General features: G+C 37.4%; 1 protein-coding gene across 6 annotated transcripts in view; it reads left to right on the forward strand.

Moving 5' to 3' along the window:
• The first annotated feature begins 762 nt into the window (after positions 1 to 762).
• Positions 763 to 26778, forward strand: part of Robo1 (roundabout guidance receptor 1) — a 740168-nt gene continuing 714152 nt past the window's right edge. For 4 of the 6 annotated variants that reach the window (XM_029544260.1, XM_029544265.1, XM_029544261.1 and 1 more), the window contains exon 1: positions 764 to 1242. In XM_029544260.1, the coding sequence (XP_029400120.1) occupies positions 1134 to 1242 (109 nt within the window). In that variant the 5' untranslated portion in view covers positions 764 to 1133. Of the gene's footprint in view, positions 1243 to 26778 lie in introns of all 6 variants that reach the window. The other 2 variants (XM_029544262.1, XM_029544266.1) reach the window with 1 other exon arrangement.

A 26778-nucleotide genomic window follows, 5' to 3' on the forward strand; every position in this document is an offset into this window, starting at 1 on the left:
AGAGAACATTATTATGTATATAGAGGTATCTGAAAATAGCTTCAGGTTCTTATTAAAATATTAGAGTACGTTTTGTGGGATAATGTTTTTGGAAGCATAAAAACTATTTTATTACTAAAAATAAATGTGTGTTCCAAAGTGAAGGCAAGTATCTATGCCATTACTGTATAGTTCCAAAAATAATCAAGGCAAAATTTCCATTTGTCCACAGGAAATAGACTTCATCATGAGGCAGAGAAATCTGATTTGATGAAAATTCTGTTCAGCTCATAAAGTGATAAAAATCATTATGCAGGAAACAGAGGAGTTGGAAGATACCAACGTGTATTTACAAAGCAAACGAGTGTTTATGATGCATTGCAGATGATCCCAGAACGTGCCATGCACACTACATTTTGCCTGCTTCAGGGAGCTGAGATATTTCTGGCAGACTGTCTTTATATATTATTCTCTGAATAGAGAAATCGAACAGTGCAGGCTGAGTATGAAGGATGGTTGTTTACCACTCCCTCTTTTTCAGAGGTATTTTTATCATCCCTTAGCAGCCAATATTTATACATCTAATCCCTTCTGCAAGATGTTAGATAGAGCTCTGAGAACAAGTGAGGGGATTTTTTTTCTCCCTCTCTTAACAAGCACCTCTGTTTGAAATGAGGTGTGTTTGCAGTGCCAAAATTAAACACTCAGTTTCGTCAAGTACTATAATCAGTGGTACAGAAAGGGTAGGTAGGGAAATGCGGAAGTCTCAGCTTTTTTCTCCTTACCATGTTATGAAAGATGTTGACAAACATTTGGGGAAAAGTGAGAGATGGCAGGAGCGAATTAGGAACTGGTGGCAGCAGAAAGACTCGGGAAACTGTCAGCTTCTCCGTCCTCACATCTGTGCTTATGTATAGAGGGAAGCTGTACATCTCTTCTAGTTTTGGGGGTTTAAAAAAAAAACATTTTCTGCCCTATTCAAATAGAAGTTGAGAGGAGCATAGCTGTTTTATGTTTTTAAGTGAATGGGGATAGCAGCATCTTTGCACTTCTGGTGACTGAAATGACAGGGTTGGCACCAGGTTCCTCTTCTCAATAAGAGACTTCAGGTTCGTCTGCAACAAGACTCTCCACAGAGGTTATTTTTACCTGGCATGGCTGTGCTGTTACTGATACTGCTCTTCTCAATGGCTGAAATAACTTCCCCTGTGGGTGTCTCCGGCAGAATGAGAGCTGGGTCAAGGTGGAGAGGTGAAAAGAACCGTGAGTAGCCAGATTAATTTACTGTTGGTTCATTTCTTTCTTTCTTCTTTATGTGGAGGAATGCATCTAGTCTGGTTTACTTAAGTCCATGGTGTTTCGAGAGGTTGTTCTAGGATGTAAAAAGAATTTTGCACATTAAATATGCATGCAAAATAAATGGGCTCTACCTGCTAAGCGCTATGCAGTGGCAATGCTATTCCGGTTCTCATTAAAGAGAGTTTTGTTTGGCTTTTGTTTTTTGTTGATGTTTTTCCCCTTTTAACTCTTACTGTTCCTGGTACTTGGAAAGATTTTGACTGATCGGTCCTAAGGATGTGTATTATAATTTCTTTCCTATCTAAATTGCAAAGATGTTGAAAGTTTTTGTGTGGATATCAAAACACTAGTTATGTAAATCTAATAGTTTAAAAAACTCATGTATAAGCCCTTTGGTCTGAGGGTAATAAGAAGGGAAACTTAGAAATTGAAAACATTATAAGCACTTTGATTTTAATGGCTAAGAGTTGATGCTTTATAATTGGGTTTGGTAAATATTTTACAGACCAGGATCAACTTATTGATTTCTTCTTGTGAATATGCAATCCCTTTATACTTGACTATAAAATCTGTTACTGTGTTTGTACATTTTGTAAGTACTGTTTCATGCTGTAGGTATAAAGCCATTTCTAGTGTTAAAAGGAAGAAATGGATTTGATACTTACCCCTGCACTATTGAATCCATACAGCCAATGCCTTTTCTTTTATTGTCTCACAGGATATTTTGTGCGTGTGCACGCACATGTGTGTGTGTGTGTGTGTGTGTGTGCATGCACGCGCGCATGCCTGAGTTAGTGTGTGTTTGCATGCACATATATGACCAAATGGATTTACTTATGAACACTTGTATGTATAAGCACTTTTCGTCAAGTATTAAAGGGTAGCCTCAAAGTCACTATTTCTATATCTATCGCAAAAAGCAGATAGAGAAATGGATCCAAGAATCCATGTCGAGACAAGAATGCTGCTTTTGAATATGATCAATCAAAAGATGCATGCCAGTCATTAATTTTCCAAATTGAACTTCTCCAAATTCCCAGAAACCTGAAAGCTAAGTGTTGATATTACATTTGTTTTATTGTGCTTGCCCATGATGAGTTCTGTTCTACTGACATACTGGAAAGGGCAAAGCCATGGAGGACAGACCAGTGGGAACTCTTATGCAAGACAAGCTGGAGACAGTCTCAAAACAATTTGCAGTGTTTTCATTTAAGTTTTTGGTTTTTTTTTTTTTTTTAGAAAAAGGCAGAGATATAGGTCATACATTTATTTCACCAGAAAGTATGAAATGTTTTTCATACTGAGCAGTTCTTTTCTGGACGCACATGTGATCTCAGTATCTCCAGTTATAAGTGATAAGCTTATTATCCATTGAAGTAGAACAAGAGAGCCATTTCTCTTCAAACTCCAGGATTCTTAAGAATTATTCCACATCTAAACTTTAAACTCAATCATGTCAGGCCATAGAATTGACATTATTACTTCTTTAGCCATACTGTTCATAATGGTGTCAAATTGTTCACGATGTGTTTCAAAATTCATGCTACCTAATGTAGATATGTATTTGATAATGGGGAAGTGGGTTGTATTATTCGCTATTTTCCCTGCCGTAATCAAATGCTGGACATCTAGAAACTGAAGGGAAGACAGCTTTCATTTAGCTGTTGATGTAGGATGATACATACATCCACGTGGGGAAAGCTTGAAAGCGTCCACGACAGTAGAATCACAAGGCAGTTGGTCCCACTAGTGCTGAAAACAGGAAGCAGAAACCAGTACATTCTTGTGTTCAGTTACTCCCTTTGGACTATATCACTCCAGCCAGGGGAGGGTAATGGTACCCACATTCAGAGGGAGTGACACCCTCACAAACATGAGTAAAAGTGATTTCAAGTCAGTCAACTTGACAATGAAGATAAACATCACACTGACACCCTGAGTTACATGACTTGCTCAGGAATGTTTACCTTGTACCAAGGCACCGGCACAGCTTTATTGTCATAGCTTACACAAAAATCACACAAATTTCCCGCCATGAGCAATTGACCCATGAGTACCTACACTATAGATCCTCTATCATCTCTGGGACCACTTTTAACATTATCACGTGAACCTGCTCTGGGATATTCAAGTGGAACCTTATGAGGAATGCAGTTCTAAAGACATCTTTCTAATTGAACAAATATAAATGGCTCACACAGAGACAAGCATTGAGACCCAGCACAGGGGAAGGCCAGAGTCAAGTAGTTGGAGTGGGTGGGTAGGGGANCAGGGGCGGGGGGGGGGCGGTATAGGGAACTTTCAGGAAAGCATTTGAAATGTAAATAAAGAAAATAATAATAAATAAATTTAAAAAAGAGACAAGCATTGAAAAATTACCAACAAATCTCCAACTATTCTATGGAAATATGGTGAAAAAGTATTCAGGTGGGGTGAGTGGGAATATGGAGAAAAACATAATCAAGCAATTATTCTTACAAATCTCCAACTATTTTAGGGAAATGTGGTGAAAAAGTATTCAGGTGGGGTGAGTGGAAATATGGAAAAAAACATAATCAAGCAATTATTACTACTCTAGACATTTAGTTTTATGTTCATAAGTTATTTAGTTGAATGGAGGTAAATTAAGTATAAAATTTCCAGAAAATGTGGTTGGTAGTTTCTAAGGCAAAAGAATGTTACTGCTGCGTTCTAACCCACTAGGACACAGCAATTGAGAAATCAAAGATGCCCATTAACAGAAGAGAGTGGGCAAGGAAAGCTGAGGAATTCTTGAAGTCTTTCCCAAGCAAAAGAATACTTCTAGATACAAATCACTAGGCAGTGATCATCTATCTTGTATATACATTATTGAATATGTTATTAAGTCAGATCTAATGTTAATATACAGTGGTTTTCAAAAGAATATTGCAACAAAAAACATTTTGAATATAAAATATAGAAACTCAAATAACAATAATTGATTGTGAGGAGCTTAATTTTCAAACCAAAGTGAGCCTTGAACAGTAGTGACATGAAACCAGGACTGATGCTGTGCTGCGCACAAGTTGGAAGCCATCCTGGGTTACAACAAAAAGTCACAAAACCCATTGCTGATGGAGCTGAGGTCTCTGTGCAGGTAACCATCCTCGCAGTGAGCTCATGAGAGCATGTGCAGAAGACATGCTTTTGTATCAGCCTTCCCCAACCTGACCTTTTCTGCTCCAGTATCTGAAATGTTCCCTGAGCCTTGGGAACCTGGGCATGGGGATGCCTCCATTACAAAGGAGCACTCCACTCTCACTTATCCCCTGCAGCTTTACCAGCTCTGAGCCTCCAGGCTACCCAGGTCTGTTTTCCAAAGAAGACCCATGGATCAGGACTGAGAGCTGCACTGATGTATGACGCTATCTTTTAAGTGTTCAGAATGCAGTTTGGTGCCATGTCGACTTATCAAAGTAATGTTGGTAGAGGTTTCTTTTGGGTCCTATGCCAACCTGTGCTATGTCATTGGTTAGCAGAGTTTTCACACCCAATAGCACAGCACTGTACCTGGGACATGACAGCAAGAGGATGAGGAGTTTGGGGCCATCCTTGGATACGACACTAATTGAGTGGGGACTATGTGAGACCCCAACTCAAAATTTAAAAAATAGGAAGAAAGAAAGAAAGAAAGAAAGAAAGAAAGAAAGAAAGAAAGAAAGAAAGAAAGAAAGAAAGAAGGGAGGGAGGGAGGGAGGGAGAAAGAGAAAGAGAAAGAGAGAAAAAGAGAAAGAGAGAAAGGAGAAAAGGAAAGTAAAAATACATTGGATTGTAAAAATGCTTAAAATATAACAAATGATATAAAAGGTAGACTTATGTGCATATGATTTCATACAATAAAAAAATCATAAATTTCTCCTCAGTTTAAAAATAGCAGCACCAAGTTTTCTTAGTCCACTAATTGTGCTTGTAGCCTAATTTTATATCATGTATTTAATTACAGGTTTAGTTCACCACTGGGAAGATCAAAAGAAGGGATTCTTGAAGTCCTGTTTTTTTTTTTTTTTTCACTGTCTTTAATAAAGACCATGGAAACTACATTTATTCAACAAATATTTATTGACTGAAAAATGGCAAAAAGCAGAATAGAATTAAAATCAAAGTTTTATCAAACACTGAGGTTATATAATATATATTTAACACTGTAAGCCCCTTTAAGCCTTTCCATTAAAAAAAGAATTTTTATTTTCTGACTCCTAATTACATAATAAAAGAACTAAACACAAATATTATTTATAAACATATATTTGAACATTCAGAACCTTAAAATAGCACTATATTAAAACAACACGTAGGTCATAGAAACCTACAACACTGTAACAAGGAATATAAAGTATTCCTGAGAGGAACACTAAAATCAATAAGCAGTAATTTCACAATACATTAAAATGCTTCATTTCTACTTATGCAATATGAGTATCTTCACCTTTTTTCAATTTTAAAATAAATTCTCAAAAGCAAATTTTATAATAAAAAAACACATAATAAAAATATAAAAAAATAGTAAAAATAACGCCTTGATTATAAAATAGTTAACATAAATNAGAAACTATATGATACTTTCTAAATAAAAGTTACAGAAAGCAAGGAAAAACACAGGCATGTTACGAATTAGGGAAATGACTAAAGCTTACTAAGTAATATTTGTTAAANAAAAATGTGAACAGAGCAGAACACCTGTGGAAATTTACCACCTGAATGAAGGAAAGTATACAGAAATGGTACAGATTTCAATATGGGTCGGTATTTATATTCCAGGTTCCAACCAAGTGAACCTCATCAAATACATGTCATAAATATGCATCATTTTCCCCAAAGTTCATACAGATAGAAGTCANTATATTGTAGAAAAATACAGGCTCCTAGTACATTTTCAGGAACATAACAGGTCTCTGGCTTTCTAGACACCATCCCCTCACTCTTTCTCGGATGGATGNATGAAGAATATAAGACCCAGAGGAAGAAGCAGATAGGAGTGCATGCAGAGACCCACAGCCAGAAGTTACGTGGACAGAGTGTCTAAATTTGGAGTCTCNATTTGGTTCCTTCCCTCACAGAGATCAGAGCACCCTGTGAAAGAGGGAAAGGAAAGACTTTGAGAGTCAGAGGGGATGGAGAACATGGCCCACTGAATCAACTAGGCAAGGCTCATATGGCGCACCGAGGACGAGGAGGCAAAGCTGGGCCTACATNAGTCTGTACTAGATCCTCTGCCTCACGTGNGATAGTTGTTAGCTTGGTGTTGTTTCTGTGGGACCCCTTACTTTCTGAGAAAGCAGTACTTTCTCAGACCTGCCAGCAATATAAATAACGACACAGAGGCTTTTAATATTTTAAAGCTTAGACCTTTTAGCTAGGGCAGCTTTCTAGCCTAACCCAACTAATCCTGGCATTATATNCTGCCATGTGGCTAGTTCTACGTCTCTCCTCTGCTCTGATCCACTCACCTCCATATCCCTGACACCTCTCCAGAGCCTTATTTCTTCTCCCAGCCTCCTTCTTTCTTGGAAGTTCTGCCCTGTTTCATGCCCAGCTACTGGCCATCAGCTCTTTATTCCAGCCCATCAGATACAATTCTAGAATGCCTCCAGGCTGGTAAGGATGGATATTTGCAAAATGTAAGGCTGGTGACAGGATACGGAAGTAACGCCAAGCATTTAGCTCTCTGCCAGGTAAAGAATTAACCACTGAATATACAAAATGTACCCCCAACAACTCCCAACGGTAGGAACAGGTATGTCTCTAAATCTTGCTGGTCTTGGAACACTTTTCCTCCAATTGCCTTGTCCAGATNCAGTGTTAGGGGTTTTGCTCTGTCTTATTGTATCCTATTTTGTCCTGTTGGTTTGTAGTCTCTTAGAGGCCTAATGTTTTCTGAAGGAAACATAAGGATTTGAATATGGAAGAAAAGGGATATGGTAAGAAGCTGGGAGGTATATATATATATATATATATATATATATATATATATATATATGCTCCTGTTATGTAACTATCAGGCTATCAGTAATATATTGCTGATTCTGGCTCTTCTCCCTATAAATTTACAGATTAAAGTGTAAAACTTTATAGAAATAAAAATAGGAATTAATAAAGAAGAAAATTATACCTGGATGAAATTATTAAAACTTTAATCAGAAAACTTCAAGCACCTTTTAATAAGCAATGGTAATATTAACATTATTCTTGCTCTACACTTTGAAACAGTGGGACTAGAAAGAGAACTCAGCAGATGCTGCTCTTTCTGAGAACCTGGGCTCAATTCCCAGCACCTTGTAACTCCTAATCCAAGAGAACCTGATGCCTCTGGCCTACAAGGGCACTAACACTTGTGTGCACATAGTTATATACACACAAAGACACACAGGCACACACACACACTGAGGCACACACGCACAAGTGGACAGATGATCTATGACGGAGTGGTATAGCTGGATATTGAGGTAGATCAATTCCTCTCCTCACATGGAATCAGCACTTTGATTGTCTCAGTGCCTGTAATAACTCTCACTCCCATGAGCAATGTATGAGTGTCCCTTTTACTCCACAAAGCCCTCCACATTTTTAATCCGGTGAAAATACATTCTTGTTAATGCTTGATCAAATAATGAAACGTTCAAAATCAGGTGGTGGTAAAACATAAAGTGGAGAGTTCTCCTGAGTGAAGAACAGAATCCAAGGCATTATAATACTCTGAAGTACAGTGGCATGCAGTTACTTAAGGACTATGTGGAACTAGTACAGTTTTACATTGAGAAGCCCCAGGAGTGGACTACCTCTACCAGGGAAGCACCTTGTTTCTCTGGGAATACGAACAGAAACAATCGACATAGTACACATCTGGTGCTACTCCTTTGTCAAGGCCTATCTGTCTTTCTGCAATCATCTGATAATCCTTCGGCAGAGAAAAGATAGGGATCTTGTGCATTTACTTTACCAGTGGTCATAAAAACATAGAATTATCTTTATAGCATGATAGTCTTTAAATATGCAATAATTCATAGTAAAATTTCAAAGCACAATATAGTGTTTCATGTTCACAATCTCTTGCAGTGTGATACTGTGGGAAGTACTATTTTTTTTCTATCATATAGTCTTTGTAAGTACACAGAGCTGAAATAACATGTTAATTTCAGTTTGGCAATGGATTTCAAACTATGTTGCACTTAAAAATGAAACCAGTTGATACTTATGAATCAATATACTATGTGAAAAACAACAATAACTCCATTTTATTCTTTAATGCATCAAATCCCCATAACTAATTATAAACTGACAAGATAGCATAGTGGATATAAGCTTGCTTCCTAAGCCTCGAGTTCTCAGTTCAATGGTAGAAAAGGAGAAATTACTTCAGAACCTTACCCACATATTCCATGCCAAGTAAGTGCCCACATTCAAATACACAATGATAATACAGTCTAAAATGTCAATAGCATAGTAAATACATAAACTAAAAAACAAACTAAAAAACTATGAAATTGTTGCTCTGGGACCTTTGTTATATATAGAAGCTGCACAGATTTGTACTTCCTTCATCCCTTCTCAAGTTGTCAGCTTCTCAGTGTTCAGAAAAGGATACTTAATTTCCAGGATATGAGTGTCTTCAGCAAACCAATGTATCTATTCTTAAGAAATAAACTCAATTTTGTTTCATCCCATTTCTCTAGATTTCTATGTCTGTTGCATGAGGATGAGTTTACAAGCAGCAGGTCATAGATAAACACTTTACTGCGGGTGAAGGGTGATGCTTCACTTTGGCCCTTGTGCATTCTCTTTTGTGTGGTGGATATGGTCGTGTTAATATCTGCAGCATATGCAGAATGGGCAGGAGTTACAGAAGATCACTGTGCCACAGGGGTCAACAACATAAAGCTCTAGCCATGAGGGAAGAGGAAATTCCTTGATCACAAACATTCCAATTCCTTTAGCTTTGAGTCCAAGGTCCAGAAGAAAGCACCCAGCTGTTCTGTAGGTGCTTAAGAAAACAGCTGAACTCAGCTGTCACACACACACGAATAGAAAAGCAATTCCCCAGGTAATCCACTCTCAAAGCGCCCATACTTAAAGGTTCAAACACTGCAGACACGGGGCCTCAAACAGTGAAAATGACAACAACTCTGATTCTATTTTGATAAAAAAAAAAAATTAATAATAGCCTTTAGATGTGTACAAGTGTTGTGGAAAGGTAAAAACTCTACCGGGCTCCAAAATATAAAGGCCTGAAGCACTTCATACAGTAAACATGGTGTTTACCATGGCTTTTGCTTGCAGCATGATAAGTTATTCCAGAATGATGTTTTGAACTCTCTTCGCTGTGATGACTTCAAATCTAACTTCTAAACTGATGAATTTTTGCAGCTATTTGAGAAGAGTGAATTGGAGTCTGTACAATGCTCTCATAGTTTGCTTTCCTTGTGCGTTTGTGAGCCAACAAGTCGGACCACGTAGTTTGTGTTCATTGACTGCTATTTTCCAAATGATTTTGATTTTAAAATCTGAAATTTGAGTTTATAGACATTTCCCATCTGATAGAGTAACTATATACCTAGGAATACAAGTTTTTGAGAACTTACTATTTTTAAAAACCAGTTCTAATTTTGCTGTTTCTGGTACTTAGAAATTCCCTATTATGAGTCATTTGAAATAGTTTCAGGCTACAGGAGTGGTAAAAAAATTTTATGTGCAAGCACTCAGTTAGTTTTGGATAGTGCGATGAAAGAGAATAGCAAGCCTTGGGAAGGTGTTGACTCTGTCACCACTATAATTTGTTCAAAATTCCTGCCAAAGTGGCTGTATTTATTCCCTTGAGTCTGTTTAACACCCTCGCTGTTAAAACTTTCATGCTACAAGTCAGCTCGGTGCCATTTAACTGATGTAAGATAATGCTAAGCAGGCTCAAATGTAGGATAGTTTTGATTCAGCCTGAGTTTTGCCATGAGAAAAAGATGCTATGAGATTATTTACAGTAAAATGTCTAACCGTCCTAAAACAGTTTTTTGGATTTTGTTTGTTGTTGTTGTTGTTGTTGTTTTCAACAAATAAACTATGTGATACAAGGGAAGGAGTGGAGTGTCTTTAAATCATTCTAAAATGGCATGATGGAGAACTGGATTTGGAGAGAGCTAATAGTAATCAGACATTGCCATGACCCCTTTAGCCTGAAACAGACAGTGGAATAAGTCATCAGAGCAGCTTTGTATTCTGAATAAGGTCAGTGGCCAGGATCACCAAGAACTTCACAAAAGTATTGTTTGCTGTCCAAAAAATACCTGTGGTAAATGGAGGCCCCAAGAAAATCATCATCAAAGTCACTTTCCCATCAAAGTATCTCCAAGTAGAGAGAAATTGGCACTAGTCTCACCCTAAACTTAACTAGAGAGAACAGTTATAAAACGTCCATTAATTTTCAAAACCACCTTGTCAATGGAAAGCTATAGAAGCAAGAGTCCATGGCCCAGGTATCCCAAAGCTTAAATTCACCCTTTCTGTGTGTTGTGAGACTCCCAGGATCTCTCTCTTCTCCTACACAAGTCATGAAGACTCACAGGTAAAACTTTGACACAAAAAAATGTTCAACTACTGGTGACTCTTCTGTGGCAGTTATAAATGTTACAGTTGGTACTGAGATTAAATTTAACATTAACTTTCCTTATAAAATATTTACGTATTTATTGCAAGCCCACATTTGTAGATTTTCACCCACAAGAAGATAAATACTTTTGACAATATATTGCTTAGCTCATGCCTAGCCCAGCCCAGGGTTCAACTGAAGACTATAACTGAAATATTACAAGGAAAGAATATTGATATCTGTCTAATGTGACCTTTAAATGAAGAGAAATGTGACAATATACTTGGGAAATTATCTTTAACTAAATAGACCCTATGTTACGAAGACTATATAATGCAAATCAAACAAGACCAATGTTATTTATTTTTATTTTCTATTGTCCAATATATAACATAAGCTTTGATAAAGATAATTATTTTTGTCTCTTGAGAAGTAGGCTTTTCAAACTGAATGTAAAATGACAGTGAAAGTCATGTTATACATAAAAATTAAAATTATATATATATATATATATATATATATATATATATATATAGAGAGAGAGAGAGAGAGAGAGAGAGAGCGAGCAGATTGGTGCATGAGTAAGTAAAACTTGTTTTACATGTGAATATATACATGACATGTTTATATAACTGCTGAGCATCATTTCTATATGAAAGGTACTTTGAACAGGTACTCAAAGACCTCATAAATACCAATATTAAAATTTGACACAAAACCAGAGAAATTTCCATGCTCTATCTGCCAAAAATTCATTTTATTGCTATGTAATTTATTCACAATTCATGTGCTAGGAGCCATTGAAGGTACCTTGGTACCTGTGTGTTACACCAAGTCCTTTCCCTGACATTGATAATTATAAAGGGCATCAGTGACCTGGTCATTGCCAGTTACATGCTTAGGAACAAGCATGAACTGTGAGTAGGCATCAAAGAAACTTACATTCTTCTAGGAATGTAATTAAAAATTTTCAAATGGTACAGGATCATTCTCTGTCTCTTCATTATCTGAAATAAATCATGGAGAATTTATTCAGAGGTCCCCAAATATTCAACTTCCCCCCTCTTATTAATTTGATGAGCAGGGATACAGATAGAATCATACATTGTGTCTGGACACTGAGGGCAATGAATGTCAGTAACAGCTCAAAACCGAGAAGCCTAAATAGCAATTCAGACAGTTTTAGCTAAGTGCATAAAGTTCATATTAAGATGCAATATAGCATCTCAAAGTAGAAACTGGTTCTTAATAAATAAGGAATCACTTGACCAGATAGACAAATGTGTCACAAACACCAAGCTTGGGAAATTTGAGCTAGGTTGTAAATAAGTGATTCTTGAGAATTTCCCTAGCCCTGCTATTAATACTTCTCATATGTTCAGTCTAGAGTGTATGTGTACCTGTGTATGTGTGTGTGCATGTGCGTGTGTGTGTGTTTAAGACAGAAACAGATAGATGTACATACACAGAGAGTGAGGAGAGAGAGAGAGAAAGAAAGACATATACAAAGAGAGAAACGGAGAGAGGAGAGAGAGAGAGAGAGAGAGGGGGGGGGGGACTAAGAGTTATTATACATGTAATAATATGACTCAAGAAATTAATAGAAATACTTAGAAAAATATTTTAACATTCTGTTTTGCATGTAGGAAATAGTACAAACAATTTGAATTTACTTTAGCTGGTGGTAATATTTTTCTAATTTAATAGTTTGACTGAGAGCTCCTATGTAACGTCTTTTTAAGTAAATTTGTATTTCATAAAATAATTTGGAGAACTGATTAACACACAGAAAACTTTTGTGAATAAGCAATTAAATATGAAACCAGCGGTAAACGTGAAGCCAATAAAATGAACCCTTATGATTTTACTTTGCTACACAAGGGTCTAGTGTGAGAGAATTGGCAGTGCTGGTCTTTAATGTCATTTGGGGTCATGCTTGGAAAACACCTGTAAAAGTTGTATCACAATTTAAGAATTAAGGACAGTGTCAGCGTATTTTACAATCACATTTGTGTAATGACATATATACATATATAATGAAAAGATCTACATGTAGAAAAATATGAAACACTTTCTATTTATTCTCAATCAAATGAGCCCTTACTCTTCTGTCAACCTGCAAGCAGAGGTTTCTTTTCTTCCTATTAAAAACAATCTTGATGTATTGAAGACATATTTTATAGAGTGTTAGATATGCGTTCATTTTTTCAGTTTGTAAGTAACTCCAAGTATTCTGGCAGTCCTCACAAGTAAATATATGTCAAATTTACCCTAATCATGCATACCTAATCATTCAAGGAACAAAGTTAACAGGTCTTCAGAAACTGAGGGAATGCTATGCTTATATCAGTAGGAACCATGTTTCACGGTGCTGGCAAGAGAGATGCAAAGAACTGAATACCAATCTTGTGCTAAGTTGGAGCTTGAAAGCAGTTCACAGCTAAAGTGCTTAATACACAAGCAAGGAACTGTGTATATACTCAAGAATTGAGGTCAGTCTCTAACACCGAGGTAAAAACTCAAGCATAATAGCAAGTGGCTGTATTTCCAGGGCTGGAGAGGCAGAAACTAAAAGATCTATGGAGCTCACTGGCCAGCAAGTCCTGTTGAATCAATAAGCTCAAGACTCAGTGAGAGACCCTGCCTCAAAACAACCAAGTATATAGAAAGTAGAGAAGATACTGAATATTGAATTCTAACCTCTGCATTTACACATATGTGCACCAACAGAAACATGTGCATACTTCAGATGTATATGCACACACTGAGCACACAGAGAGACGGAGACAGAGAGAGACAGAGAGATATGATGATGATGATGATGATGATGATGATGATGATGATAATGATGATGATGATGTACTTCTCATATTTATGAAAGTGTGATCCAAACTTAATATGTCTGTAGAAGAGAAGAAAATTAAGAGAATGATGTGCTATTTAAGCAATAGAAGGGTTTATATTTTTGGTCTAGGTAGAATAGGAAGCCACTGTTGACTTAAAATAGAATAAAATTATATAACCAATATTTATTTTTATTATTATTAATTATTTTATTTATTTACAGTCTTGCAGTTGCCCCCCTCCTGGTACTCCCTCATACAGTTCCTCATCCCATTCTCCCTCCCCCTTGCCTCCAAAAGGATGCTCCTTCCCATCAGACCTTGCCCTTCCCTAGGGCTTCATTCAAGTCTCTCATAGGTTAGGTGTATCTTTTCCCAGTGAGGCCAGACCAGGCAAACCTCTTCTGTGTATGTGACCCGTGGGGGACTCCAGCCAGCTTGTGTATGCTACCTGCTGGGTAGCTCAGTTTCTGCGAGATCCCAGGGATCAGGGTGTTAGTTGAGACTGCTGGTCTTCCTATGGGGTAGCCCTCCCCTTCAGCTCCTTCAATCCCTCTAATTTCAATTGTTGGTTTGGCATAAACGTTTGCATCTGTCACAGTTACTTGCTCTAGCTCCTCTTTTTTTAAAATTTTATTTATTTACATTTCAAATGTTATCTCCCTTCCCATTCTCCCCTCTACAAATCTCCTATCCCATTCCCCCTCCCCGTTTCTGAGAGTGCTCCCCGACCTACCCACCCACTCCTGCCTCAACACCCTAGCATTCCCCTACCCTGGGTCACGGAGTGAGTGTCCAAAGGACCAAGAGGTTCCCCTCCCATTGTTGCCCTATAAGGCTATCCTCTGTTTCATATCCACCTAGAGCCATGGGTCCCTCCCTGTGTACTCTTTAGTTGATGGTTTAGATGCTGGAAGCTCTAGGTCTACTGGTTGGTTGATATTGTTGTTGTCTCCTATGGGGTTGCAAACCCCTTCAGCTTCTTCAGTCCTTTTTCTAGCTCCTCCATTGGGGACCCTGTGATCAGTTCAATAGTTAGCTGTGAGCATCCACCTCTGTATTTGTCAGAATCTAGAAGAGGCTCTCAGGGTACAGCTATACTGCGGCTCCTGTCAGCAAGCACTTCTTGGCATCAGCAATAGTGTCTGGATTTGGTGTCTCCAGATGGGATAGATCCCTAGGTGGGGCGGTCTCTGGATGGCCTTTCTTTGAGTCTCTGCTCCACTCTTTAGGAATGATTAATTTATTTATATACAAATTCACAGCAGCCCTCTAGTATTCTGTTATGCTGTCTTCTGTGAATCTTAGGTTCAGAGTAATTCTGCAAATAGCGACAGACATCTATTTCCTAATGTCCTAAGTACATAAATGTCCAGGAATGATGTTTTAAAATATGCTTGACTGTAGTATTATTCTTTTCAGATATATAATGGCATTTTATGTATAACAATTATGAGGCAAGTTGTGGAAGGTAGAGGTTTTTTCCCAGGATAATAAAACTGGTATGACACAAATGCTTTTCCTCTTCAGAAATAAAAAGAATAGTCAGGCAACTAGGAGGCAAATCCATCATTTTGTTGCACGACTTTTCTTAAAGGTTTGTTCTTAGCCCAACCAGGAATTCGGGGATGGTGACTATTAATTCAAAGCTCAGATATTAGAGAGATCAAATCATTGCTTTCTAGCTGCTGAATGCTAGTTGCTGAACTGTATATGATTACCAACATTCTGAACCAGTCAATGTATGTCAATAGTGCTGATGATATCTCATGCACATTTTTTTATATAAAAAAAACAAAATATTTTTCTAGAACCTAAGGGCCAGACATTGCACAGAATAATCTAAAGAAACATTAATAGGAGTTAAAAGACCCGAGATTTAAGTGACCAGTCTTTTGTCAAATCATCGTCATCTGGCTGTTACTGACTAGACTTAAAATTCTCTGGAAATCTTAAAATTTTTTTTGATTCAATATCCAATGGAATTAGTCAAGTCCACTCTATCTCAAACTTACGATTTCCTTGGGCCATGATTAACTTTAGACTGTCTTTGATTTCTTGCTTTTGATTTCGAATTGTTTATTTTGAATTTATGATGGAATTAAACTTCGTTCCCTTGATTAAGTGGCGATTTCTATTCTTAAGCTGATTGAAGAGTATTTGCACTTCTACCTTTGACACAATTCAGTTATTCTTTCCATTAGGCTACAGATCATAAACTTTTCAACCTGCTCAAAGTGGCTTGCACGTCCTGCCTCTGTTTTTCTTGAAAGCATCACCATATCATCATCTATGTCTTTAGCTGTGGTGGCTTATCTTTTCCTCGATACCGTCAGATTACATAAAGTTCATGCATTTACTCAGTTTGCCCTCAGTTGACTCCAGCCCTCCTGCTTTTTCTCATCATTAACCTCAGACAGATCCAAACACTGACACATTCCCTGTAGTCAGGTAAAATGATACTGGAATGACTTCATGTGGTACTTTGAGAGATGTGTTCCCTAGAATATCCAGAGACTAAAAAATATATGTAGCATAGATAAGATGAACTGTCTTGTTAACATCATATCATAAAGAATTTATAAACATTCTGCTGTATTCCCCAAGCCCACAGACCATCTACACTAGTTCTTTGTCTTTATAAGTCAATCATTCTAGAGCTTCTCTGTAAACAATGATACTATAAGCACAAATAAACTATTTAAATGCCCATGACAATTTCCATGTTCATTTGTACTCTGTCATAAGAAATGTGTACATCTGACAAATTATAACATTAAGAAAAGGCATTTTCTATATTTTGTGTGAACTCATATACAGATACCTGGTTAATGTTTGCTAGAACACGTTTATACTAGCAACCAGCCAAGTCACTCCCTGTGCATGTGGATGGGCTTGGTAAATGTATACAGATAGGCATACATCTCTGGAGCCTAAGAACATGGAAATCACTGTATTCATACTTGGCTTTTGAATATTAGATACACACATACACTATATTGGCTGTGAATTGTTAACATATTTTAATGACTGGTGGTGTTTCCTGATTCTGTTTATCATATTTTTGTACTGTTGAAACTTTGTGCCTGAGGACTGTGGATAGAATAATACATTGTTTATTAGGGACAACAATGAATAAATTCGAGTACCTCAGATAAGACACCAATATGCCTGGAGATATGACTTATCTATACACTTGCAAAAAATATTTAATTTCTTCCCTGTTATGTTTCATGCCTAATATTTCTAAAGATTTCCATTGGTATTAAAAATAGCATGGTTTAGATGTTTGATATGTAATTTTATATTAATAATAAAATCCTATATACTTTTATATTGATAATAGGATTCTATTAGTGTTTATTATTTAAAGAGTTAATTTTTTAAGGTAGGGCTTTACTATTTAGCCCTGGCTAGACTTAAAATTGCTACTTACACTAGGCTGATATCAAGCTCACAGAAATCCAACAGCCTATCTCTTCTGAGTGTGAGTATTACATGCATGTGTCTTTTCCTATTTAGATAGTTTCTGAGAAACTCACTGTCTTACCTTTGGCAATTTCTCTGTTAACAGTAAATGGATAGATGAGAGGCAAGAGATGATAACAATAGTCAAACAACTGGTATGGTGATGTTAAACATGTTTACAGTGTTGCATATGAAGTTCATATTCTGTCCCTATTTAAGTGGCTAATATACTCATTTACAACTACACTACCATTTGATATTACCAATGGTACTATCCAAAGACATGGTACATCCATATGTTGGATTCACCAGTATATATTCATTCTCCTAGTGTAGGATCTGTTTGCATGTGAAAGTACTAAGGGAGGGAAATAGACATGAACACAACTTGGAATAAAATATTAGATCTTAGTGGATTCTACGTGGCAGGCAACTGAGAGTGTAAATCATAATGAAGGAACGTAGAGAAGCCAGCCTTACTTTGAAGAAGATCACTTTAGCGTCCACAAGTAGAATGCAATAATGAAAAATGCACTGACAGCAATGATATTTATGCTATTGATTGAAACTAAGTGAAAGCCTTCCCTACAGAGGGCACAAATGAACATCAACGCTGATACTGGCTACAATGTGCATTGGCTATCTGAAATGATTGTAATGGTCATGGTGTTTTCTAAAAACACTATGTTGAAAATATAAGGTATTATCTCTTACTAATTAACATGACATGAAATGTCAGCCCTGCATGTGAACTGTCCCAAGCAAGCAGGCAAGAATTATTCGAAATGATCAAAATGCCTTTAAAAGTTTTAACAGTGTAGATGGGGTTCAGTTTCAGTGATAGAGAATGAAAGTCAATTTGTTATTGGAAAATTTAAAGACATATTTGCTGGTATTCTTCATAAAAGGAGGACCTATGTATCAGGCAGTTTGGAATAGGTCTGTATGGATGATGTTATGTAAGTACAGGCATCCTTAGCCTTTACCGGGTATCCTTAGCCTTTATCAATGAAGATTTTTTTTGCAGTGGGAAGTTGAAGCTCATAATTGGGCAAAATACCAGGAGTTTGGAAATACAGAGTGCTCAGCTCCAAATGGGATAGCTATACGATCTCTTACAAGGTCCGAAAGAGCTGGTGGAAAGAATGCAAGAGCTGGAGTACAGGAAAACGTCCTGGGAAAAGGTTTCATCTTGATATGGCATGGCTGTTGTACTCGCGAACTCATTGCTTTTGTGGTTACCTACACATCAACTGCAAAGAATTAGGCCCATCCCTATGTCATAAATGGATGAAGGACGCATGAGGCCTCACCTGTCCCTGAGAGGATATTGTCAGTTAATTATTGCAATGGGGAATGGGATGTTGTTTTTCTTCAATGCTATAGTAATTCATAAGTTGCTCAAGCAACAGTAAATAATCTTCCACCTATTTTACCAATACAAAAACGAATCAACTCAATGTGTCATGCACCACACACACACACACACACACACACACACACACACACACACGAGATGGGAGAAAAGACAAGAATAAATTGTTGAGGTAAAGGAAATGCTTGGAAGAAGGAGTTTCAGCCATAGATGGGAACATATAGGAGATGGTAGGTAGGGAAATGAAAAGAGTCCATTATATACATGCATGAACCTGGGAATCCATCCCATATACAACCACCAAACCCAGACACTATTGTGGATACCAACAAGAGCTTGCTGACAGATATATCATTTAGCTGTCTCCTGAGGGGCTCTGCCAGTGCCTGACAAATACAGAAGTAGATGCTCAAAGTCATCCTTTGGACAAAGTACAGGTTCCCCAATGAAGGAGCTAGAGAAAGGACCCAAGGAGCTGAAGGGATTTGCAGCCCCATAGGAGGAACAACAATATGAAATAACCAGTACCCCCAAAGCTCCCTGGGACTAAACCACCAACCAAAGAAAACACATAGTAGGACTCATGGTTCAAGCTGACTGTGTAGAAGAGGATGGCCTAGCTGGTCATCAATGGGAGGAGAGGCCCTTGGTTCTGTGAAGGTTCTATGCCCCAGTATAGGGGAATGCCAGGGCCAGGAAGCAGGAATGGGCCTGTTGGTGAGCAGGGGGAGTGGAGGGGATAGGGAGTATTGGAGGGGAACCCAGGAAAGGGGATAACATTTGAAATGTAAATAAAGAAAATATCTAATTTTGAAAAAAAAAAAAAAGAATTTATCTTTAAAAAGAAATCCACTGAGGAGCAGGAGCTAAAATTGAGCCACTAAGTTTGATGTTGAGTCAACAGCGATCTTTGCAAGAGTGGTTACTCTGGGGTGACAGTGAGAAGGAGGGAATGACACTGCACCAGGGTTACAGAAGGCAGAGGGGTTGAGTGAGACCCGGGGGAGGGAAAACAACCCAGCGGCTTAGTTTTTACCAGCTGATCACATTTATCCTCAGCACATTATAGATAGCGTTTCACTGAAGCCTCAAACAGTGCTAAGAAACAGCTTTCATTTCTCATCTCCAGATTTTCCAGGGGGGGGGGGGGTGATGGTTTCATCCTTGAACACTGCTAGCGAAAAGTCCAAGCAGCTTTACACCATGCAGGTGGCTCAGACCTGCTCTTTGGTGGTTTCCTGGAGGGAACCCGCTGCCTGGGTTCTGAAACTGTTCTTTATATTTTCAAGGTGGTGTATTTTCTCAGCCTTGAAAAATAATCATCAAAAGTTTAAAACGCTGACTCAATATTTCCACTATTCCCTTAAATGATTGAAGAATTTTGGTCTCAACAGTGGACAATTATTAAAATTAATATCCCCCCAAATACCCATTCAGCCTTCAAAGTATAGAAGCTACAGTGTTCTAAGCCAGGATTACTAAATTTCTAATGTGCTGTATCTGGTAGGCTCGGTGGCATTAGGAAAGCATATTAATTCAACTTATGATAAATGATATCTGGAACAAGCATAAAAGACAGGCCCAGTGTGGTAGCGACTTGAATTCCTGGAGCAAGGGATCGGGGGAGAGCAGGAGTGATTTGTCATAGGTGAACTCTGAAAGGAAAGCAAAGAGACACCATACATTTGGAAGAGAGGAGTGGATAAAGTTTCAAAGGGAAAGGAAGAGGCTCTTCGGATTTAGTGACCAGTCCCAGCCTGGTGCTGACAGCTGTTCCTGATTTGTGTCCTTGAACAAGTCATTTCATTTTTCAAGGTCGCAATAGTCTCATTTGTAAAATGAGCAGTCTGGGAGAAGCAATCTCTAATGGTTCTTCCAGCTAGGATGTTACCTTGATAATGTTAAATATTTGCTTAGGTTATTCATTGTCTCATTTGATGATAGCCTATCTGCCCATGTACAACAGAGGTCCTTTTACCGTGTTCCAGGGAGATGACATGTGATATTAATTGGAGAGCGAAATGGCTTCCAGCATTCGAAGTGTCACATTAGACCTTCAATTTAGTCATGGTACAGAAATGTACTTTTGGATTTGATAATGTGAATGCCATTTGTGTGTTCTCTGTTGCAAAAGATAGAGAGCCAAACTCTTTACAGTGTGGTTCCCACCACTGATACAGCCCATTGCTGTGACCTAGTGGCCACTGTGCATGTATCACCACAATCCCTTTAACTTTAACAGGCTCCACCTTCATGTCTCCCAGGAGATCACTATGACAGAATTTGAATTATCGGATATTAAAAATACTTAACATATGACAATACATTCAAATTATTAATTATCCTCTGAGAATCATTACCTTCTAGAATGATTCTTCTAGTGGAACTGTGAAACAGAGCCTGTTTTCTTTGGCCCAAATGATCTATGAAGCATAACTGCCTACAACAGAGAAGAAATAGATGAGAATTACCCGTTGGAGCACTTGGCGGGCCTGTGCCATATGCATAGAATGGTCATTCTGTGTTTGCTTCTCTGGATTTCTGAGAGACCATGTTCTCACACGATAAATTAAAAAATGGTCCATTTCCTTGTGACTCACTTTCATATTTTTCTCTTCTAGGAAAATCAGAAGCAAAAGAAATTCGGGTTTCTAGTCCAATGTCTGACTGCTTTAAAGTTACTCATTCTTAAAATGGATGTTAATTGAGTCTCACTTTGGGATATAGAATGTTATCGTGGCTTAGTAATTTAACTGCAAGTTTAAAGATAAATGACACTTGGCTTATCTTTTGGAAACTGTTTCTAATAGTTCGATTAGAATATTCATATAATCACAAATAAAAACACAAATATATACATATATATGAATAGATACATATATGTATAGATCCATGTAGACACATGAATACATATGTGTGTGTTTCCATATATGCAGGTGGAAAGAAAGAATAAGTGGATCTTACTATATAGCCTATGCTATTCTCAAGCCCAGCATACTCATATGAGTCTTTGCAGCACTGAAAGTGACAGGCATGTGATACAATAATATTCAATTATGGTAATTATCACTAAATACTGTTGGTAATATTTGGCGGCATGACAGACTTGGTATTTTTCTGTATGTTGGTGAAAACATCATCACTAACATACACTGCTAAAATCCACGTGTTATTAGTGTGAAAGATGAGGATGTATCTCAGTAGTCTTGTGCTTGAAGAGCAAGATCCCAAGTTCAATACGTACTGCCACAAAAAGCTATTGCCTGATCTTAACATGAGGACTACTATATAAACATAGCTTGTAATCTCTGAAGGCTATATTGGAATTTTCAGTTCTTTTACCTCCTTGGTAAAGCTGAATAGCTGAATGCTGTTTTACGACAAAGAGTAGGAGGCCTGAGCCAGTTGCTCGATTACTGTATGAGCAAAAGCATACAATTTCTCACTTTGTAATTGAATTAGAATTCACCATCTGCTAAAGGAAATGTAAAGATAATTCAAAATTAACTTCAACATTTACTTTAAAAAGAATGATATTAGATTTACTGACCTTATGTCAGGATGAATATACTCTCTGTTTCTGATCCTGTTACTTTTAAAAACTCATCAACTATGAACATTGTGAAAGCCATCATTTGATGTGTTCTTAAAGCATCCTTCCTTCTGTATATCTGAGCATGTCTCTTCTATTTCAGCTCTCTATAACACAGCTGCCCAGTTATCATTCCTTTTCCCATTTTTTCTCATATCAAACTAAAAGCACTACTTTGTGAACAGGGCAAATATATACCCAAACATTGTCAATCTTACTGCATTTCCACCCTAAATTTGACTTAATTAACTCTCTTTCCTCATGTTCTGTGGACCTCTAGAATCTACTTTCCATTCCCTAACTCTGTGTGTGTGTGTGTGTGTGTGTGTGTGTGTGTGTGTGTGTGTGTACTACTTAACAGGAAAAAATTAAAAGAAGTAAATATAAATATTTTTGTCTTTGGGAAATGTACCCAACCATATAATTCTGCAACCACATTTCTATGCTTGTCTATACAAAACTGACACTTAAAAAAAAAAAAGGCTACCTTGATCTAAATCTGATGGTCTCTCTGCCACATTAAGAACTCTACTAAAGTCAACCCTTTCGAAACCTCAGCTATTCCTGTCTAAATACAAGTCACTTTTCCTTTATATTTTCCTCTCGTTTCTTAGCTTCTTTCAATAGTTGTCCCTTTTGTCAAAGGTGTTCTCCTGGCTTCTAGGACACCAAATATAACCTAGTTTACAGCCTACCTTATAAGTTAATCTCTTCATCCACAACTTCTCTTTATTTCCTCTCTTCTCCAGTTGAATAACTGTTAACAACATTCTGTGTTTGGAACTTATTGTCTTTTCCCTGTGTTCTTCCTCCAAATGAAATTTTTTGGTCTCTTATCATTGCTTTATTATATAAGTCATGTGCATATCAGCAATTACTGACTTCATGTTTCTTGGTCTTTCTCTTCTCAGTGATTTTCTAAGCTAATACTCTCATATGAATATAAAATTGGTATATCACACAATGGAAGACTAAAATAAAATATGTTAACTATTCTCTAATTTCATGTTAACCTGCTCTTTCCACTATCTTTCCTGGCTAAGAATTCAGCACTTCTCTTTATCCATGGGGTTCTGTGAAACAGTAGCTAAGGAATTCTTTAGTTGACACTTCTTGACTCTTTGTAGTCTATCAAATAGGCATTATTTGATTATATCTTCAAAATCTATCATACACACACACACACACATATGATTGAAAAGATAATAAAATTATTTCACTACTACACATAAGGCTGTATAATAATGTATGGAAAATCTAGAATCTTTTCAATCTTGTCAACTCTTTCTCCAATTCCAGTTTTCAACCCTAGGCTAGTTAAATACAGCACTCTTGAGTGACACACTTGTTTCCAACTGAGTTGGTTTACACTACTGTTCCCTCTGTCCAAAATACTTTTCCATAAATGTAATAATTGCAGTCTTCATTTAGAAAACCTCCAAAGTTGCTGCCTGGAAAAAAATCTTCCTAGATAGAAAATGCTAACTCATGTAATGTCACATGGTATGCATAAAATATCAAATACCCCTAGAAATTTAAATATCTAAACTATGTTTCCTATTACATGAACAAATAAATTTCTTGTTAGGTGGTTGAATATTCCTTATATTTCCTCTCAGAGAAATTACACTGAAGTTTACTTAAGCATATATCACACAAAGGCATAACAGACACTAAGAGTACAGAAGTAATGGCAACATTGCTTTTCCAGAAAGAGAAAAGAGAGACTTTATTTCAGTATGGAAGATCAGTCAATCAGAAGCTGACATTAATAATGGCCTTGAAATATGTTATAAAGAGATAAATGTCTGAAGATTCCATCCTGTTTAACGAATATGTTTCAAAAGTATCCATACTGCATAGTGTGCGCAGCACATGAGAATTGATGTATTTTCGTTCATTGGAAAACACAGCCCCTACTTTGATAGAGCTCTGATATTATCCAGTAACAGGTCATTCTTTTGGCAGTGCCTCTTAAAGCTATTGTTTTAGAATATATCTTGATCATGTGATTGAAATAACATTATTAAACTAAAAGTCAGGATATATGATATAATACTAAAATTCCACAATGACTACCCACCTTCTAAGTCTAATATAACTACTTTTTAGATTTTTATTTATTTATTTTCATTTTACTCTCCATATTTTCCCCCCATCCACCTTCCTACTGCTCCACATCCCATACCTCCTCCCCATCCCCCTGTCTCCACGTGGATGTCCCCACCCCATGCCACCCGACCTCTAAACTCCCTGGGACCTCCAGTCTATTCAGTGTAAAGTGCATCATCTCTGAATGAACACAGACCCAGAAATCCTCTCCTGTATGTGTGTTGGTGGACTCATTCATATCAGCTGGTGTGAGCTGTCTGTTTGGTGGTCTAGTGTTAAAGAGGTCTCGGGGGTCTAGGTTAATTGAGACTGCTGGTCCTCCTACAGGGTTGCCCTCCTCAGCTTCTATCACTCTTTCTCTCTTTTTGTCCATTGGTTGGGTGCAAATATCTGCATCTGCCTTTTTCAGTTGCTTGTTGGGTCTTCTGGAGTGCGGTCATACTAGATCCCGTTTTGTGAGTGCTCTATAGTCAAAGTAATAGTGTCAGGCCTTGGGACCTCCCATTTTGCTGGATCCCTCTTTGGGCCTGTCACTGGACCTTCTTTTCCTCAGGCTCATCTCCATTTCCATCGCTGTAACTCTGAACTCATTGGCACAGGGGGAATTTTTCTAAAGAGAACTCCAATGGCTCATGCTCTAAGATCAAAAATTGATAAATGGGACCTCATGAAACTGGAAAGCTTCTGTAAGGCAAAGGCCATAGTCAATAATACAGATCAGCAACCTACAGATTGGGAAAAATCTTCACTAACCTTATATCTGATAGAGGGCTAATATCCAAAATATATAAAGAACACAAGAAGTTAATCACCAAAAACACCAAACAGCCCAACCAAAATAATGTGGTATAGAACTAAATCGAGAATTCACAACTGAGGAATATCGAATGGCTGAGAAGCACCTAAAGAAATGTTCAAAGTTCTTAGTGAAAAGAGAAATGCAAATCAAAACAATCCTGAGATTCCACCTTACACCAATCAGAATGGCTAAGATCAAAACCTCAGGTGAACAACACATGTTAGAGAGGATGTGGAGAAATAGTAACACACCTACATTGCTTGCAAACTGGTAACAAGCACTCTGAAAATCAATCTGCGGGTTCCTCAGAAAATAGGAAATAGATCTAACTGAAGACCCAGCTATACCACTCTTGGGAGTATACCCAAAAGATGCCCCACCATGCCAAAGGGGCACATGTTTCACTACGTTCATACTGGCCTTATTTGTGATAGCCAGAAGCTGGAAACAACCTAGATGCCCCATGTCAGAAGAATGGATACAGAAAATGTGGTTCATTAACACAATGGAATACTACTCAGCTATTAAGAACAAGGACATTCTAAGTTTTGTAGGCAAATGGATGGAACTAGAGAATATCATCCTGAGTGAGGTAACTTGGATCCAAAAGGACATGTATGGTATATACTCACTAATAAGTGGATATTAGCAAAGAAAAAATAGTACAGAATACCCAAGATACACACAGAAACTCAAAAAGTCCAACAAGCTGAAATGCCCAAGTGAGGATGCCTCAGTCCCACTTGGGAAGGAGAAGAAAGCAATCACAAGTGGGAAGGGAGGGAGGGATCTGGGAGGGAAAGTGGGCAGGGGGGGAATGCAGGGAGAGGGGAACCTGCTCTGGTATTTGGTTAGGGAAAAGTACTGAAGCTCTGAGGACCAGCAGAAAGAATGGAAACCGGCAGCCTTAGAAGGTTGGAGGTTAGGGGAACCCCCCAGAATGCACCAGAGACCTGGGAGGTCAGAGACTCTGACTCAAAGAGAGACCTTAAATAAAATGCCAGACTGTAGGGAGAGGGAACTTAAAGAGCCCATCACCAGCAGGAAGACAGGGCATCAAATGAGGGAGGGGTGGGCTATCCCACAGTCACAACTCTGACCCATAATACAACTATTTTTAAAACTAATGTCTACAACAACTACTTTTAAAATTCACTCCTGTAATAATTTTTATTGAGTAATTCTTGTACGTTTATTCCATTTTTCTGGTGATACAATTGAAAGTAACAATATTAAAATTAAGGAAGACATCTAAAGATATCTTGCTAACTATAATGACATTTTATTCAATGATATTTCCAGGCATTATACAACCTTAGACATACTTTATAGTATAGATAACCATTTTTAATCATTTCTTTTAATTTGAGATTACAATATCCCTACATTATTTTCCCTCTGCTCATTCCAAACTCTTCCAAAAGTCCTTCTTGCTCTCTTTCATAGCTCTAGTTTCATTAATTGTTGTTATATGCAGATTGGCATATATATATACATATATATATATATATATATATATATTCCTAAACATAATATTTATATATGTTGTATGCATATAGGCATACATACATATATTCCTAAATATAATGCACACATATACACACATACATGAATTCCTAAATATATGTAATATTTATCATTCCTTTATATATATAATCTGCTCAGTGTGTATAATGCTACTTAGAAGTTTATTTTCAGGACTGCCCACTTGGTATT

This window comes from Mus pahari, chromosome 12 (genome assembly GCF_900095145.1).
Source record: "Mus pahari chromosome 12, PAHARI_EIJ_v1.1, whole genome shotgun sequence".
NCBI classification, from domain to species: domain Eukaryota; kingdom Metazoa; phylum Chordata; class Mammalia; order Rodentia; family Muridae; genus Mus; species Mus pahari.